This window comes from Carassius carassius, chromosome 2 (genome assembly GCF_963082965.1).
Source record: "Carassius carassius chromosome 2, fCarCar2.1, whole genome shotgun sequence".
Lineage (NCBI taxonomy): Eukaryota > Metazoa > Chordata > Actinopteri > Cypriniformes > Cyprinidae > Carassius > Carassius carassius.
In genome coordinates this window covers 18,603,814-18,623,342 of record NC_081756.1, presented here as the reverse complement: position 1 = coordinate 18,623,342, position 19,529 = coordinate 18,603,814, and the positions used below count along the sequence as shown (strand labels likewise).

At 37.7% G+C, this 19,529-nt stretch overlaps 1 protein-coding gene across 19 annotated transcripts in view; it reads right to left on the bottom strand.

Annotated features, from left to right (window-relative positions):
• LOC132105458 (tight junction protein ZO-1-like) overlaps positions 1–19,529 on the bottom strand; it is a 144,533-nt gene that overhangs the window by 11,583 nt on the left and 113,421 nt on the right. For 8 of the 19 annotated variants that reach the window (XM_059510683.1, XM_059510582.1, XM_059510625.1 and 5 more), the window contains 18 exons: positions 18,913–19,037; positions 18,240–18,342; positions 16,721–17,021; positions 16,334–16,437; positions 14,867–15,032; positions 14,506–14,641; positions 12,011–12,046; positions 9,629–9,759; positions 8,235–8,340; positions 7,928–8,078; positions 6,635–6,743; positions 5,704–5,923; positions 5,367–5,551; positions 4,888–5,012; positions 3,686–3,766; positions 3,298–3,508; positions 2,188–2,288; positions 1,126–1,464 (listed from right to left, as the gene is read on the bottom strand). In XM_059510683.1, coding sequence (XP_059366666.1) covers positions 1,126–1,464; positions 2,188–2,288; positions 3,298–3,508; positions 3,686–3,766; positions 4,888–5,012; positions 5,367–5,551; positions 5,704–5,923; positions 6,635–6,743; positions 7,928–8,078; positions 8,235–8,340; positions 9,629–9,759; positions 12,011–12,046; positions 14,506–14,641; positions 14,867–15,032; positions 16,334–16,437; positions 16,721–17,021; positions 18,240–18,342; positions 18,913–19,037 — 2,730 coding nt within the window. Of the gene's footprint in view, positions 1–1,125; positions 1,465–2,187; positions 2,289–3,297; positions 3,509–3,685; positions 3,769–4,686; positions 4,714–4,887; positions 5,013–5,366; positions 5,552–5,703; positions 5,924–6,634; positions 6,744–7,927; positions 8,079–8,234; positions 8,341–9,628; positions 9,760–12,010; positions 12,047–14,505; positions 14,642–14,866; positions 15,033–16,333; positions 16,438–16,720; positions 17,022–18,239; positions 18,343–18,912; positions 19,038–19,529 lie in introns of all 19 variants that reach the window. The other 11 variants (XM_059510643.1, XM_059510732.1, XM_059510714.1 and 8 more) reach the window with 4 other exon arrangements.

The window sequence follows — 19,529 nt, the reverse complement described above, 5'->3', positions numbered from 1 at the left end:
TTCAAACATCAGCGGTCGAGTAAGTGCATTTATTTTGCGATCACAAATGCAAACAATACAGTTGAGATCTCACGACAGAACACAGACCGGCTGAACGACGCTTTCATTAGATCGCTCAATTCCAGCTTGTTAGTGTTTTCAGATTATCGTCAGCGGCTCTTCCGCAATGAGGAGTGAGCACGTGCGCATGGTTGCCAGATTGCTTAAAATAAGCAAACACCGGGCAGAAAATGTATCCTTGTAACAGTGGAGCTCTGATTCGGATATTTAAACTCTTGTTATCTGGCAACCGCTATCATTACAGCTCTCGTAGTAGAGGGGCGTAGAGCAGTCAGCAGTTACAGGTTCCTTTTTTGGACATTCGGCGCGTTCTTTTGGGAAAGTATGCTTGAATTTGAAATATTCGATATTCCCGATATATTCAAATTGTACATCGTCGTCAAAATTATTCCGATATTATCGCTAATATTGGATATATCGCCCAGCCCTAATATATATATATATATATATATATATATATATATATATATATATATATATATATTTATATTTATATTTATATATATATATATTTATTTATAAATATATATAAATATATATATATATATATATATATATATATATATATATAAATATATATAAATATATATATATATATATATATATATATATATACACACACACACACACACATTCACAGTAATATATTTCACACTGTAAATCATGCACATAATACTTTCTGGTAATTACATCATTTTGCATGACAAGTAAGGGGACAGCTATACCACAAGGATGGGGCAGTCGTTTCACATACTTTATGATACAATGTCCTCACTTCCATCTCCACTGTGATCATACTAAGATAAGAGTCACAGCATCTATGTGTAGTATAACAGCCAAGCCATATTTATAACATGCACACACACTTCCACACAACTACGCGCTCACAAATACATATAATTAATAGGAGGCAACAATTATTCATTAGTTATTGTCACTTCTCTAGTACTGTAATGATAGGGGTTTTAAAGCACTCCTCCTTCAAAAGCGCCGCTAGAACACTTTTCTCACGCACACCACGGCCTCCAGACAACAGGGAAGGCGAACGGCTCGCAGAAACGCTACCTGCTGAGGTGCAGGGGCCTTGAACCCTGCGGGGTCGATGCGGTTCAGGGGTTCAGGCTGGTACACTCTGTATCCAGGAGGTTCCTGGATGACGGGTGGGTCCTCCCGGACGGGCTCTGAGGAGCGAGTGATGGCGGGTTCAGTGGGCGGTCCGACCTCATCGTTCAGGGTCTCGTCTAGTTCCTGGTCAGTGTAGGCTCCGCCCTCTGTGTCAGTGTCCTCGTAGTCTGAGGTGTGACGGCTGTCTGTGCTGTACATACTGTACTCACTACCAGGGGCGGATATAAAGGACAGACGGTCATCGTGAAGGTCCAAATCATCGCCAGGTGCGCCGTCCGCCTGCAGAGATTGAGAGCATCCAAAGAATTCAATGAGAGAATTCAAATTCAAATAATATTCTACTGTCACCATTTCTATTAATATCATTCCCAATTCTTTAATAATACCATTGTAATTTCTAACAATATTAGTAAAACAATACTGCCATAAATTTAAGAAATTGAAATCAGCATAAAGACTACTCAAAAAACTATGATGATTCATAAGTACAATTTAAATCACATTTTTTTTTCATTACTATAATAAGAATGTGAGATCGTGTTAATATAGTATTATTTATACCATTATAAGATTTATTTATATATTTTTATATTTTTCGTATATTTTTATCGTTTTCTTTTAAATTGACTTTTTATAAATTCCTATTTAGCTCTTTAGCTCTGGTTTCAATCATTTTTACTTAACAGTAACAACACTGACATATGAATGATAATCTCTCTTTTTTGCTTTAAACTACTAAAAAAAAAACCTTAAAAACTGTTTGAATTCTTTTTGGATTTTAAAGTGAAATATGACAGTTCTTGGTACAGATTTCATTAGTTTGACCCCATTATGGTGAAACATCACAAAAAACATGGACATTGTGACCACAAGAACAGATGCATGGGAATCAAACTATGCTCTGTAAATATAAACATGGAACCAAGAAACCAGAGAACCATGAATGAACCCTGTCCCTGAAACCTCGAGCACCTGCTGTGGAAGTGGATCAATGAAGCTCACCTTGCCCTCTGACACCCACACCAGCTGGTTCTGTTGTTGCAGAATGGTCTCCTTCAACGCTCCATACCAGCCATCATTCATGTTGTTCATGTTAATGGTGGCTAAAGGACAATGACAGGAAGGAATACATCAAATCTCTCAAAATAGAATCCAGCTGAGTCAGGGGGACAATTCATTTAGCAACCTCACTGCATCTCAATGTCCGCTGCACGCAGCAACCAGTATCACACACTTATGTGCTCATTAAGCCCTGTTACATTTACATTTATTCAAAGCGATTAACAAATTAGGAACGCTATAACACAACAGTCTTTATAGAGCTCAGCCTGATACAGTGTCTTGATACTTCTATAAAAGTTATGACCAAAACTTGAGATAGTGGCCAGTCTGCTGAGTGTGACCCATCTTGAAATTGAATGTGATGTACAGTTTTATGAATAAATATTCTAAGAAAGAATATTAATAATTCTAATAATTCTATTACTGTGAACTACACGGTGTTTGTGTGCATGTGTGTGACGTGGGGTAATATGATGTGTTTGATTCATTTTAGCAAACCGGTTCATTTGGAAATTTGGATTAATTTAACTAACACAAGACATTATTGAAGAGTTCCGTCTTCAATTAAAATAATGCCCCTCACCTAGGTGTTTAGGTGTTTTTCGTACTAAAATAACCAGTTTAGGTATAATACGTAATTTAAGTACATATGCCTGTTGATTAAGATACACAAATCATTAAAATTAGCAATTAGAATATATTCGGATGCTACTTTTTGTGTGTGTGCATATGTATGTTTATGTTCTTTTTTTTAAGTCACAAACACGTCACAAAATGCTTTTGTTCAACAGAATCATTCAAATTGATTAAATGAATTGGACGTCACTACTGTGTGTGTACATGCAGTAATGTTGCAAAATGTGGTGTTTTTATAAACCACCTCATTCAGCATGTCTGGGTCTGTAGTTACTTTATTAATACCATCATGCTTTGAGGACAAGGGGGGCTTTTACATGCAAGCCAATCCTCACTGTCTCTCTTAGTCTTTCCCATAATATTATTTTTTTTTTAACAATTAAGAAAACACAACCTTAAAACATCTGTGTTTACCTGTGAATAGGTGGTGGTTGTTCTTTCTCAGTTTGAGTGCACGCTCATGGAGTTTCCTGGCGCTCTTCCTGGACTCAGGACACAGTCTGGTCCTCATGTTCTTCACACCCTGCTTACTGTCAGGATTCAGGAACACCACGATGGGATACCACTGAGCATAGTTCAGCCGATCCACTGCATTAGGAGTAATGTCCAACACTGCATGCTTGTCCTGCACAACACGTACAAAGACATCTCTTCTTGATTTCATGAACTGTCAAGTTTACGGCTACTTAACATGTTGTACCATACTCCACCAGCAGGAGGCAGTAGTGCTATTCAGAGAGAGTGTTCTCATGCATTGCATAATGTGCCTTAAACAACTTTGCATGTGTGAGTGAGATCTCACCCGGTCGATTATCTGTTTGATAGTGTGAAGGCGTATGATCCCCGAGCTGCGCTGGTCAGTGCCGGCATCTTTGGGTTCACTCTCTACACAAAAGAAAACACAATATACTCCAAATATACTTTCTGTGCTCCCTATCATGCAGTACCTCAGCATCTACACCCCTCAAAAGCAAACAGTGAGGAGGCAATTCAACATGGATGTGCACATGCGCCCGCATACACAATATGAGCAACTGCAGACTGTTCACATGTTCCATACGTGTAACATCAATGTAGTGCGATGCATTTTGATTACAGATATCCAAACATATATCAAGTGGAGGGTAGAGGAGCATCTGTACACCACAGTGACTAAGAGGGAGTCTGGAGTATCTAAAGAACATTTAACATTTAAGAGTGCAACCAGAATGTCATTACAGGGTAAAGCTAGTGTGTTTTGACCTTTTGGAGCCATGTTTGGCATTATTGGGATAGTTCACCCAAGAATTAATATTCTGTCATTCGTTTTTCCTCATGTGGTTCCAATCCAAGCAGAAAAGAAGATATTCCCATACAATGAAAGCCAATGGGGTCCAGTGGTGAGTAAACGATGACACAATCTTTATTTTTGGGTGACTATCCCTTTAAAACAACAAGCCTGCATCTGTATCCTTTACTATATCATGACTGTAAAATAGCAGCAACTACAGGAAATCTTTTCAGCAAACAAGAAACACGACAAAAAGCCCAAAGAATCACAAAATAACACAGGAAGCAAGTGTTTGGGATGGGGCAAATCAATGAGCAATGTGCCTTCATCTCCTCTCAAGCATGTCTGAAGGGTTGGTGGGGGTTGGAGCTGTCGATAGCATGAACACATCCTGGATTTTTTTTCATCATTAACATTTCAAGCGGTGTCAATTTGGTGTTAACTAAAATAAGGGATGCCATAATAATGCACAGCCTCTAGTTAACTATGGTTACTGATGGAGTGAGCTGATGTGACTACTGTATGCAACATACTTTCCCTTCCATCTGGGTGCTGTGTCTCTGAAAAGAAAATACAGTCATACAGGAACAATGTTATGTAAATAAAGCCAGTGCCCACTCATGGAATCAGTTTACAAACTGAATTTTTAAAAGCACTTTTTGAAATTGGAGAGCAGGACAGCTGTGACTGCTCAAGTATGCTGCACAGGTAGGTGGATTAGAAAACTGAAGCACTGTGTCTTTGCTAACAAACGGACACTTACTTGCGAGCTCAAACAGGTCAGGCACCTCTCTCGCCAGTTTGTCTCGTGCCACGTCTGCTATTGGCCCGAAGATCACAACAGGTCTCAGGAACCCAGCTACAATGAGAAAAAGACAGATCTGTTTTAGTTTAAACCGAACAAAGAATTGTATCTATTCTCAGATAACTGAACGACTGATATTAGTATTCTGTTATAATGTTTAAATAACCTAAAAATAAAACTAATTTCAATTTAAAAGTGTTTTATTTAAAATAATTGACTTTAGTCATCAGAAATGGATATTACTTTTAAAATGTGTTAAAAAGATTTGTTTTTAAATGGGGGAAATTAAATGTACAATATCAGACGATGTGCGACCAATATTGAAAGGGGGAAAAAAATAATGATAATGAAATCCTCTAATATCAGCTGTTAACAGATATATTGTGTATCCTTATCTAAGATATATACCTTCTCTAAGAACCACCCTCTCATAGGCAGGGAACTTGGTCTGAACAGGCTGAGCTGACAGATCTTCTCTACTTTTCCGCAGGTTCCTCTTTGAACTGCGCAGACCTCTGAACCTCCAGAAGTCAGCTCGGTCGCCTCCTGCAGTTTTGGGGAGTGTGTACTGTACGCTTGATAACTGCTCCGCCCTGATGAGAAGAAACAAGATCAGCTTCAGTTTAAGTGTATTGAATTTTGATTCTCTCTAAGATATATGGACATGTATACAGATAGTCACACAATTCACAAGATTAATAAAAACAGTAATTTATAGTAATCTGCTAATTTACTGAGTGCTTACCTGTTCTTGTTGGGAATGATGCCTCTTTCCACTTCCTGGTGGTTCTTCCCAATGCGGATGGCCAACCAGGAGCCCAGTTTGCCATTGTAGAGGGTGTCCACCACTCTGAACACCTCTCCCTTATTAAAGCTCAGCCCATAAGGAGACTCTTTCTCATACTCGAAGTGTGTTCTGATGTAGAAGGAGTCACCCACATCAGACTCCACTATCCGCCGATACACTAGAGGACAGGACATAAACTAGATGCTCAACAGGAATTGATGAGGAACAGCTTTACAATAACACAAAACATCTTTATTAGAATTATTGAATTTTACTTAACTAAACACCCAGACATGTTATATAAGAAAGGGATAACACAGTGAGGTGGTGATTATTAAAAATTAAGCCAGTGAAGGTGATTGTGCCCCCAACATGAAGCAGAAGGCTCTTATATCACTCTTATTAACTGACGCACTGCACATTATCCTACTTAGTACAAAAGTACTTACAAAATAAACAAAGAAAAGGACATAAAATGTCGAATCAAATTATGGAAGAAGAAAAAGGCTATCATATAGAATGATATGGGAGACATGATACTAGTGCAGCAATGTGGTAAACCATTGCTCAGTCATTTTAGCAGAGATATTTGATTGCAGAAGTCACTGACTAAAGGAAGCTGCCACTGACCAATAAGAGTTAAATATTTTAGACCATTGGTTCTTGAATATTTTATAGATAATAATATTTTAGACCATTGGGCCTCAGCAAACTTCCAGGAGGCCTAATAAGGCATTAGAAGTACCAGAGATACATATCAGATTAGACAGGAGGGCTTTCAAATACTGGGGCTTTTAAATGTTGGGGACCTCAGAGTCAAAAAGAACCATGTTATTAGTGAACACCGCCAAACATAATTGATAAATGAAAGGCATATGCATCTGCTCACCATCTTTCTTCCTCTGAGCCAGGATGGTGACCTCTTCACCTCTGGGCAGATCGAGCAGGAACAGCACTGCTTCCTCACGAATGATGTTTGCAAAGTCAACATTGTTAACCTATGAACAGGAGGGAGTGCAAGAAAAAAACAGTCTTATGATCTCTGCGGTGCTGCACCCTAACAATACACTGTTTATTGACAGTGGACAGAGAAATAACAAGAAGCAGAGAAAATCCACTTTTTCTGTTTCTACTTTATCTTAAAGTCACAATCTCAGGAAAAAAAAAACAATAAAAAGAGTCAAGGAGAACAAGCAGTCACCTCTGACTAAATGGAAAGGAAAAAACAATGAGCTGGGAGTCTCACTGTGGGGCAGGGCCTGGAATCTAAGGAGTGAGTGTTTGTGCAGCAGGGAGGGGAACTTTCATACACGAGTGTGTACGCACACTATGACGACCTGCTCTGTGACTAGTGTGGGAGTGACACAAAACTATCCATGTTTCATTAAAATGTGTTCAGTGGTAAACAAGCCTAAATGAGCTTGACTTGGAGTCTCTGTATTACACACAGCAACTGATAATAGCATAAGACCACTTGAGGCTTGAGTAAAACAATGAGCGCCATTGTGCGGCCAAAAGCTAAACAAAGGAAAGCTGGAAACAGAGGAGAGACAGGCACTGAGTCAGAGCTGGAGTATGTCATGATTATTTTTGCCCAAAGCCACAGGGGTCACATAGTGTCTTCATATTTTTCTGAGAAAAAGTGGGATGTTACAGTGTTACAGCACAGAGATTAGTCAACAGCAGATGTTCAATAGCAAAACAATCAAACACATGAATTCTTAAGATTTCTTTGATACAGTTAAGCATGCCACTGTATCTGCTACACATGTGATGTTTTCACACAATGAATGTCAATGGTTACAATGTGTAGATTTAAAGGCAAGAAGTTACACTGAAAAAAATTACAGTTTGGCTCCAAACAGTCTGACATCTGTATCAATGCTTAATTTGAATATATATTTCAAAATGTAATGAATATATACATAAAATGTATATATATATACATAAAATGTATATATAATTATATAATTAATATATAATTAATTAACTTTTATGAAATTGTATAATTTTTAACAAAATTATACAGATTTCACCTGTAACTATTGCAAACAATAGGTAGATGGGATATTTATCATTAAATTGATGCTAGATCCATATTGCAAGACCTCACTTTTAAGCCTTAAAAGGTGTTACTTGTATCTAGTAGTAAATGTCCTGTCCTGTCCAAGACGGTCCTCACCCTGAGTATCTGGTCTCCCTCCTCCAGGCCTTCCTTAGCAGCAGGACTGTCTTCCAGCACGCCAGCCACAAAGATCCCCACATCATTTCCTCCTGCCAGCCTCAATCCTACACTTTCTCCTTTCTTAAACTTCACCAGCTTCATACTAGGCCTGTTAACAAAGAAAAAAAACTGGCTCAGATTTTAATTATCTGTCCTCGTGCATCTGCACAATAATACAGAACGTTTACTTTGCTAATAAATTCAAAGTCACTAGAAAAGGCACTTGGAAGCATGAAGCCGATACAGAATATGCAACGACACTGACCGGAGGATGCTGTCATCATGGGTGACACTGGGCACAGGGGCGTCAGAAGGGCTGACTGGCAGATCAACATCAGGTTGCCCAGGTTGTGCATACACAGGTTTCGGCTCTAAACATACATTGCTGTTAAGACTCTGACCATGATGTACATCATATTAATAAACACTTTTATTTTAACAGGTGATTAAACAGCCCAAAAAGAACACAAAGAATCAAAGCAAAGCTAGGTCAGATTAAGGCATTCCAGAACAGAATGGAGTAAACAGCAGCACAGTACAGAGAGAACACAAGAGGAGAGGAGAGGTCTGATTTTGAGGAGTGTAAAGGTAGGAGCAGGAGTAGGAGCAATGAGTGTTTTCTCCAAGGAGGCTAGGGAGATTGTGCAGATTTAAAAAAAATATATAATAATTTAAGAAAATTCAAAACTAAACATTGAGCTTAAACGCTATTTGATATACACACAAAGGTATGCAAACCACAGTTTTTATGCCTCACTGTAAAATATAGTGGAAAAGTCACAATAAAAAGGGGTCATGAACTGAAAACATAACACTTTTGACATTTGTACTATAAAAACATCCTGTAAGTTTCAGAACTCAAAACTTTCTTGTTAGTCTAAAAACAGCTTATATTGAAGCCAATATCCCAAAACGTCAGGTTGTGGGTTGTGTTCCACTCTGCCTCCGCAGAAGATGATCAACGCCTGCTTCTACAGCACTGCCCGTTTAGCCCCACTCACTGATTCACTCCTGTACTAGTTAAATAATGAGAGAAGCAAACGCAGAAAGCAAATGATTAAAAGATGCTCTGAGGACAACAAGATGCTGTGCAGTGCCAAGTTGTGGAAAAACAGTCTTTGCGTTGCCTTCGTTCTGATCCCAACATCAGGAAAAAGTGGATGAACTTTATTTTTAATGAAGTTCCGGACTGCGGCAATAAGCCCTTCATTTTACCCTGGATTTGTTTACTAAAAAAGCACAGTTCAGCACACGATTGAAGCTAAAAGACGACGCTGTGCCGAATATATTGGATCTGACAGTATATTTACTTTGAGTCTACAATCCGCCACACCTATTCAAGAGTGTTCTGATGAGGCGAGTCAAAACAGGACAGAAAATAGCCTATTTCTTTTAAATTATGTTTTTTTAATGTAAAAATCTTGATAACCTTTTAAGTGGATCTCAGAGAACAGTACAAATTAAAAAAAAAAAAAAGCAGTTCATGACCTCATGAAAAAGAGCTGTCAATTAATTTGACTTTCGCGTTTGTAACAAAAAAGGTTATTTTGCCTCATCATTTAAAAAGTTTGCCAAATGCCACTGGACTCTGGAGATAAGCCAGTAGGAGAGCAGAAGGAACGACAGAAGAGCTTAAAGTCTGGAAGTGAAAGTCCCAACCTGGTAGTGGAGGGATCTGTTTGTCCCCGGCCTGTTCTGTGGGCTGAACCAGACGTGCATCCTCCGCGATCTTAACTGGAGTGGATACAGCAGTTGGTTTGGAGATGCGCTCCTCCTCACGACTCCTGTGGCTAGAGACACACACAGCTCACAGTTACCAACCGAGCCTGGTTTTATCTCTGCTTATAAGCAGTTGACAAATAACATGGACATTAACTTTATTTTACGAAAATCAAAACTTTAGGTTACACTGTATAAGGCAGAATATATTTTGAGTGTGTATTAAATGACCACTGATTAAATATAATTACCTTGATACATGCATAAACAACTAAAAAATATGCAGAACAATATGCAGATACTTTTGGCTAAAAAACACTTCATAGGCAGACACCATGATGCAAGCAAAAATTCCTGTTGGGCAAGTTACTATAGACCTCAAAAAATTTTGATGGCTTTCATAAACTGTAGATAAGATTTTGGTCAGTAGTTTCTGAGAACATGTCAGACATTATATTTGTTCAACTTGATTATGAGAGCATCCTGAAGGAAGAGCAAGCGACAAATGCTAAATGGAAACAAAACAGAAGGCTCATGAACAGAACGATGCTTGAAAACAGCAGAGATTAAGATGCCACTGCTTTAGGTCAGACTGTATAATTTTTCTCCTGCTAAAATTGAAGACAGATACTAGGAGCTTCTTTTAAAACTGTAAACATGAACACTCTCAGATATTTAAAATGCTCTGAGGCATCACAACTACTCTCTGTTGCATATTCTGATTTCTGGATCTGCACAGACACAGAAAAATGGAGAAACATATGGTGGGTCCAGGATCAGGACTGCACCCTAGAAGTATGGGTGAATTTGAGTCACATGTTTGGTAATAGTATGACTCAGACAGAAAACAGACCACTCCTTAAATAAAATCATTTTATCTTTGATGAACAATTAGCATTGCTGTTCCAGCCGAATCCGTAAAAACAAACCGATATCTGCCAAGAAATTAAATGTTGTTTTCAACAAAAACAAAATGAGACGGATAAAAAAAAAAAAAGTTTCTTGCCGCCTAGCAGTGTACTTTAACAAATCTCTTATGCCTTGGACATGCACTAAAATACACTGTCACACACACATACAGAGGGCTACATAAATCCCAAGCTCTCCTTTGCTCTGTTGGTTTTCTCTGTACTAACACATCCATCACACACAGGCTAAATGCTCTGCTCACATTATCCTGCGTTTGTTTCTGATGTGACCTGTTACAATCTCACTGAAAATGTTTCTACGTACATTTGTGCATTGAAACCCTATAAAAATCATCACTTTTTACAGTGTATATACATTTTATATATTATTGTGTAGAAATACATTTTTTTCCCTAAATGATTAGTCTTGTGACTAATTTCTTGTGATTGCACAGGAAGAAAAGCCAATAGATTGATATTTCTATTACAAGTACAAAATACGGCACTTGGAAGCTGCTTACTCTTTCTTTTACTTATGAATTAGTGCTGGTGAAGTTACTTTGCAAATGTCTAATATAGAACAGGCTATAAACCTGAAAGACCTATTACATCACTAGATCTGAGTCAGCAAGAAATACAGACAGCCCAAGCAGGTTTATAACTGGATTTTACATGTCTGATTACTTCTTATTTTCTTTATTATACCTATGTAAAGCAGACTGAATGACCACTGTGTATGAAATGTTCTGTATGAATAAACTTGCCTACTCTAACCTAATACAGAGAAAACAGAATCAACACACTTAAGTGCTCTTGAGAAACTTTGTGTAGAGGAGAGATTAAAAAGCTGACGGCTCAGACTGAGGGGAGAGAGACTGCATCTCTGTGGCTTGTACAGTGAAAAAAACCCAATTGGTGATACAAAGTTCAGAGGGAATTGTGTTTCCTTTTGTATTCCAAGGTTAATGAACACACATGCAGGAAAATTAATTCATGTCCATTTCTGCATAACAGCCTTGACACCCACTGGCGGTTTTCTCTCTCTCTCTCTCTCTCTCTCTCTCTCTCTCTCGCTCTCTCACACACACACACACACACACACACACACAGAGATAGATAGAGAGAGAGAGAGAGAGAGAGAGAGAGAGAGAGAGCTAGCTGCCTCTGTGCTACCAGCTCAACGTGACAATGCATGCTAATTTCACTACAAGCACATTGTAATGCACCACATCAAATGCATTTAAAGTGCATTTTACAAACTAAGCCGTCCATATAGAACACAGGACCCACACATTAATAGAACTATGACAAAATTGCACAAAAACACATTCACAAACAAGAAATCAACCTAATATTCATGCACTCAGACTCCATCTACAAAAACAATCCACTGTGTACAGAGCACTGCACTTACAGCGGGAGCATTCTGGTGAGAAACGAGCCCATCAGCCTGTGTAAAGACAGAGCAGTTATTCAACAGCGAGTGAGTGATGCATGGCTCTGAGATATTAACCTGGCTCACTGACAAACAGGTTCATCATCCCCCAAAATGCATCAAAAAGTAGCAGTCCAGGTCCAGTAAATTACTTTTAAGACCATCAATTTTTTTGTGGTGCTGATCGAGGACCCTAGAGCATTCTCATGTTGCCCTGTACTGTTAATCACCCAGACTTTAAAGAGTGACCAGAGCCAGTTTATACTTGCATAATATCGCTGTATTAAATCAGTTGACATTAATAACCGTTTATGTTTGCATGTATGTACACTATGTTCCACAAGGCTGCATTTATTTGATCAATTAGATATAGATATATATATATATATATATATATACACTCACCTAAAGGATTATTAGGAACACCATACTAATACTGTGTTTGACCCCCTTTCGCCTTCAGAACTGCCTTAATTCTACGTGGCATTGATTCAACAAAGTGCTGAAAGCATTCTTTAGAAATGTTGCCCCATATTGATAGGATAGCATCTTGCAGTTGATGGACATTTGTGGGATGCACATCCAGGGCACGAAGCTCCCGTTCCACCACATCCCAAAGATGCTCTATTGGGTTGAGATCTAGTGACAGCGGGGGCCATTTTAGTACAGTGAACTCATTGTCATGTTCAAAAAACCAATTTGAAATGATTCGAGCTTTGTGACATGGTGCATTATCCTGCTGGAAATGGTGGTCATAAAGGGATGGACATGGTCAGAAACAATGCTCAGGTAGGCCGTGGCATTTAAACGATGCCCAATTGGCACTAAGGGGCCTAAAGTGTGCCAAGAAAACATCCCTCACACCATTACACCACCACCAGCAGCCTGCACAGTGGTAACAAGGCATGATGGATTCATTTTCTCATTCTGTTTATGTCAAATTCTGACTCTACCATCTGAATGTCTCAACAGAAATCGAGACTCATCAGACCAGACAACATTTTTCCAGTCTTCAACTGTCCAATTTTGGTTGAGCTCATGCAAATTTTAGCCTCTTTTTCCTGGATACCTCGGTTGTAACGAGTGGTTATTTCAGTCAAAGTTGCTCTTCTATCAGCTTGAATCAGTCGGCCCATTCTCCACTGACCTCCACTGGCATTTTCGCCCACAGGACTGCCGCATACCAGATGTTTTTCCCTTTTCACACCATATATATATATATATATATATATATATATATATATATATATATATATCTCAGTGTACTTCATAATGTTTCCATATATCATAATATGTTATGTGAGACAAGCTTCAAATGTCTAAACCTTTGAGGTTTTTACTATTTTGTAGCATCATACAACTGATATCCTAACACACTGATTCTTGTACTTCTCTGTCTCTTATACAAACACGCACACAAACAACACTGAGATAAGTCATCAGACCACTTGCGGTCAACAGTGCTAGTGCACATCTACTATGTTAGTTAAGACAGCTACATGAGTTTAGCTCTACTGTAGTGTCAAACTGAGTTACGATCAGCCAGCTCACTGCGCTATGACCAACACTTCGACTCTCTTCTGACTGCAAGCAAAACAGAACGAAACTAAAATATTTCAAACAAATACAAATCAGTGACAGTAAGTGTAAAATTTGTTAAAGCTAATGTATATCTGTAAGTATACATGTAAATCATTCCTTTCTGCTTCACTGATTATTGTGATTCATATGATTATTTATGACATTTAAAGCAGGCTCAGGGTGAAGGGGAGGAAAACTTGAAATCTCTCAGGACCAGCAATCATTCACAGCGCTCTTTTGTCATTAAAGAGATAGTTCACCCAAAAATGAAAATTTGATGTTTATCTGCTTATCTGATGTTTACTCTCCTGAGCATGTCCTCCTGAGCGCCTCCTCCTGAGTGCATTCTCAAGCGAGGTGTCTTCTTCTTCTTGCTTTATGGCTGATTGCAGACTTATAAATGCATTACTGCATGTATCGTCACGAGCCGCAGAGTTTAATTTGGTTTATTTATTATACTTTATTATTATTTATTTATTATTATTATTATACTATTTTATTGTATGTTTTAGCCGTGATTCTCATTCACTTCCATTATAAGACTGACAGACTGCAACAGTTTGTGTTAAAAATCTTTGTTTGTGTTCTACTGAAAAAATAAAGACACCTACATCTTGGATGCCCTGAGGGTAAGCAGATAAACGTCAAATTTTCATTTTTTGGATGAACTATCCCTATAAGCAGACATTACTGCTCCAGCTGACATCTGAAGCTGCTAGAAGCCAAGATGGGACTTGCACACATATACCAGAGGATTCTATAGTATATATTCATCTCTCTAAATTAGTGAGACGATCCAAAGTCTGGTGTTAACCTTGGAAATGGAAAAGTTTATGGTCCTTTAAGAAACTTTAAGGGGTTTTGTTGGGTAACCTTTTTTTGGTGTCTCTTACCTGCCGTTGCTGATCTGTTGTGGAGAGTGGCTGGAGATATCGGAGGGCTCTGAGCGTTTGTCAGGGGAATGGGATCGACTGCGACGGCTGCGCTCATGGGAATGATCTGATGCCAGTGAATGAATTTCTGAAATGTCTGTTGAAACAAATTTATGATTTTCAAGTGTCAATTTAATCCATGTTTACTTGCATATAGAAAAAGACAAAAATCCTCCAAGAAAAGGAAAATGAAAAAGGAGAGAAAGCCATGTAATGAACACAGTGCAAAATACAAAGTCTGAAATACATGTCTACATATCATTTAAACTCAAGTACAAACTTCTACAAAACTAATCTGCATTTTTAACTAGGATCATCTCACCATCTCTTTCTGAATTAGCTGAGGGAATGCTATTATCCAAATCTGGAATGTTGAGGAGTGTCGCCCTCTCGTCTCTCTGCACCACCATCTTCAGCTTGCCTTTCGATCGCTCTATAAGCTTCTTCGCATCTATCAAAGACAGGTTCTCAGTCACTGTGCCATTGATCTATATGGAGAGGAGAGGGAAAAGAGCAGAACACCATTTTCTGGATGAACTATGGATACAGAAGTCTGCTATTTTGTATAATACAGCTTCATCATCAGTGACAAATGCCATACCAAATGACATCTGGTATAAAGCACTAATCACTGTTGAGAAAGCCTGCTGTTTATTTATAAACTTATAAGCTTAAATTAGTCCTGCAGATAGCAACAGGCAAATAAATAAACCATATACACCACTGTTCAAAATTATGTTTTTAATAATATTAAATTCTTCTCTTTTGACTCTTCACCATGGCTGCATTTATTTTTAGGGTTGCATTATATATTGTAAAATACTATTAAAATGTTATATATATTTATATATTTATATATATATATTTTTTTTTTATTTTTTTATGTAATTTCTTTTCTGTGATGCAAAGCTGAATTTTCACCCAACATTCAGTGTCACATGATCCATTAGAAATCATTCTAATATGCTTATGTGGTACTTATCATACTGTATGGTTCTTATTATTATCAGTGTTGAAAATAGTGGTGCTGCTTAATATTTTTGTGAAAACCATGACAACTGATTTGAAACAGAAGTCTTCTGAAACATTCTAAATGTCTTTACAGTCACTTTTTTAATGTATCCTTGCTAAATAAAAGTCTGAACAGTAGTGCATATACAGTAAAAATGCTGTCCATGATTTTCCATTTGCAGAGACTTGCAACAAGCCTGCTGGCAGTGTGCTCTATGCCCTGCAGTTTCACTCCAGTGCTCTCTGTGATATGCGCTGTTCCACTCAGTAAGCACTAGCCTCATTTAGCTGATGACGGCTAATAAATTCGCAAGGAAATGTCAAGTAATGTCCCCAGTTAAACAACTAATAACTTGGTAAGTGTTACAGCTCTTCTTCAGCCAAAACTAGTCAGTCAGTTGATCATTTTTATATTCTTTAAGGTAAAAACACCATAATTATGAATTACAAAGAAATATAAATGAACCAATGAACAGTCTTTCTGCTTTTCTATTATTTTGCACATTCACTGTGGGCAGTCCATATACGGAAAGCCAAATGCTGAAAGCATGATAAATTAACTTGGAACCATTTTTATAGTTTAGAGGGAGCCAAAATTGTTCACAACAATGACTTACACAGCCAAATATCTTAGTAGATATAGCAAGACAGAAGAAAATAAAGGGTGCACAAACAACTGGTGAAGCTCTACAGTATCTTTCACTCCATTGACTATCTACAGTAGTTCTCTTCATTTCCTGAACCATCGCTGATTCATCCCAGACACTGCTTCTCATACCTTCAGAACGACATCTCCCTCTTGTATGTTGCCGTCACGGGCTGCGAGGCTCTCGGAAGAAATGTCCTTTACAAAAATGTGGCTGGCCAGACGCAGGCCATATTCTGGACACAACAGAAAATACACACAAGAGTGAGCAATAACAGAAAAAAACGACTTGAATTAATGAGTGACTGCTAAATCTACTGAGTAACTTGCTACAGCTTTGTTCTTGTTGAAAGCACCCCGTGGTTATTTATGCCAGTAGACTAATCACAGCTATTAGCTAATGTACAACAGCCTGCGTTACACCTTTTAACACATTCTAATATGTTTGCCAAGCCCTCTGGTGAAGCCATCAATAGTAATTAAGAGGTTTGTCCTCTAATTTTTAACAGCTCCACCCACCTTCATTCTTGCGGGACTTGACGAGTGTGACTTTGGAAGGCCGTGCTGGGACGCTGGAGGCAACTGATCGTCTGTCTGAGCGTGGGGAAATGCTCCTCTCACGAGAATTACTATGGTCCCGTCTTCCAGCGCTGCCGCTGCGCTCGTTTCTTCTGCTCGTGCTTCCACTAGCTTCCCCTGCACGTGCGGGACCCTCATAATCATCCTCCTCAGTGTCGTCCTCTTCCTCTCGCTCTGACATAGTCTCTCTGTCTCCCCCTCGACTTACAGGAATCTGCACCTTCCTCTTCCTGCGGATAGTCTGAAGAGGCAATATATTAACATTTTAATAAGATTAACACGCTAAAATATAAAAATAGAACATATTTATTACTATCATTAGTGAGGGCAATAGCCAGTCATCAGTAATATACCATAATTACACAGCTCTCTGGAATACTTTATTCTAATTAGTCAATGCATTTTGTGATCAAATGTGGTTATTAATCACACTCAGAGTCCAAAATGAAAACCTAATTAATTATATATATATTCAAATATTATTTGAATGTACATGTTATTTTCTTTCTTATTATATTTCTTTACAAGACATTACTATGTATCTTCATCTGAAGTGTGGTTTCTTCAGTTATGTCAATATCAGCTTTGGAAATATGTATATCATTTGTATCAAAGAAACCCTAAAGTACCAATTAGGGATGGGACGGTATGAAAATTTAATATCACGATTATAGTGACTAAAATTATCACGATTATCAATATTATCACGGTTTTGTTGAAACGAGATGAAAGTGTTCAAAAATTGTTGATGCTCACACTGAAAACATTTCAGCAAGTTTTATATTTAATAATCAACAAACAACTAATAAAACAAGCAACTCTATGCACTTAATTTAAAGAAAGATTAAATTCTGTGGCATTTCCTTCCTTACAATGAAAAGTGTAGAAGCATAGAAAAGCATAGAAAAGTCACTGACTTTCGCCATTCCTTCTCGAAAAAAAACAAAAAAACCATTGTGCGCTGCGCTTGCGTCAGACTGTTGCTGGCTGCACATGATTTAATAGTGAGTTATTAAAACCGCGATAATCAAACACGGTTTTAATGATAATTCATTTTTAAACGATATTACTAACCTTCAGCACATTTTATCACGGTTATCAATAAAACCGGTTATCGTCCCATCCCTAGTACCAATCAAACTCTGTACTTAAAAAATCTAGCTCTAAAGGTCATGCCTCTTTACGGAGGACAAAAAAAAAACTGGAACATGTCTAGACACTGACTAGCAGCTCCTCTACACTCACAAAGACAAATACTCTGCAGTACTTGGACTTGACTCCCAGCATTCCTCACTGCTTAATGTATAGCTCAGTCATGACTGATCACCTGCATGTCCTGCCTCCCTCAAGTTCTTCCAACCTCCATCACAGCCCACTTACTCACTGTAGCCCAGTTAAGACTCAAGGTTGCACAGGACTGACGCAATGTATGAGGGAAGATGCTGTGACATTAACTCACAATTTTGGCATTCTTTCCACTTTTCCTCAGCTGCTGAACAGCGTAGGCATGCTCCACATTGTCCATGGAGACACCGTTTACCATTGCCACTCTATCATTCTCTCTGCAGACAAAAAAATATATTTTTGTGAAGAAAAGAAAAATCGAAATTCATGTTTTTACATAAACAAGATTTTAATATAAATATACATAAATACATATACATATATATATATATATATATATATATATATATATATATATATAGAGAGAGAGAGAGAGAGAGAGAGAGAGATGAGAACAATAAAAGCAGTCCAAACTAACAAAAGAGCAGCAAAATATAAGTGCAAATGAAAAGTCTTGGTTGGCCTAATGCAGTACAAGTAGCAAGGTATATATATATATTATATATATATATATATATATATATATATATACACATATACATAAAACAGAAAAAATAGAAAGCTAGTGTTTATTTATTTTTTTATAGACAGATATATAAATAAATAGTACATAATTTTTTTATAACTTATATAACCAAAAATATATCTAAATATAAATTATGTTTTATTTCATTTTTTTTTTATGTGTTGATTTGTTTTGTTTTTTCACAACTGTCTGGTAGTTATAAAACTAGTTAGTTAGTAAATCTGTGTTAAATATAAAATTTCTTAAATATGAAATATCTTACTGTAAAAGTCCCTCCGCTGGTCCCCCTTTGAGCACATCTGAGATCACTATAGAGGTCTCTCCGCTCTGGAAATGAGGGTTGTCACGGCCCCCTGAGATGGCGATTCCAAACCCGAAACCTGGTGCCTGCAATGGGCATGAACGTACACAGTGTTGAGTGAGTTCTTGGAAATCACAGCTAGGGCTGGGCGATATGGCCTTTTATAAATACCGCGATATTTTTAGGCCATGTCACGATATGCGATATATATCTCGATATTTTGCCTTAGCCTTGAATTAAAACTTTGATGCACACCAGTATGATGATTCTATATGTCTACATCAAAACATTCTTGTTCATACTGCATTAATATATGCTAATTTTAAACTTTCATGCAAAAAGGGGGATATCACAACTAAGTCAAAGTTAACAATAGTATTTATTAAACAGTGAGTGGCGCAAACATAAAATTGTCAACAGAAAGTGCATGTTTTGTGCAAAATTGTCAGAGACAACATTTCAAAACAAGACATTAGGGCACGCTTGTGCATGCTGTAACTCACATGGCATTTCCAAAAACAAAATTAAAGTGCACTTCTTGTACATAATGCCACTACAATAATTTAAAACAAATAAAA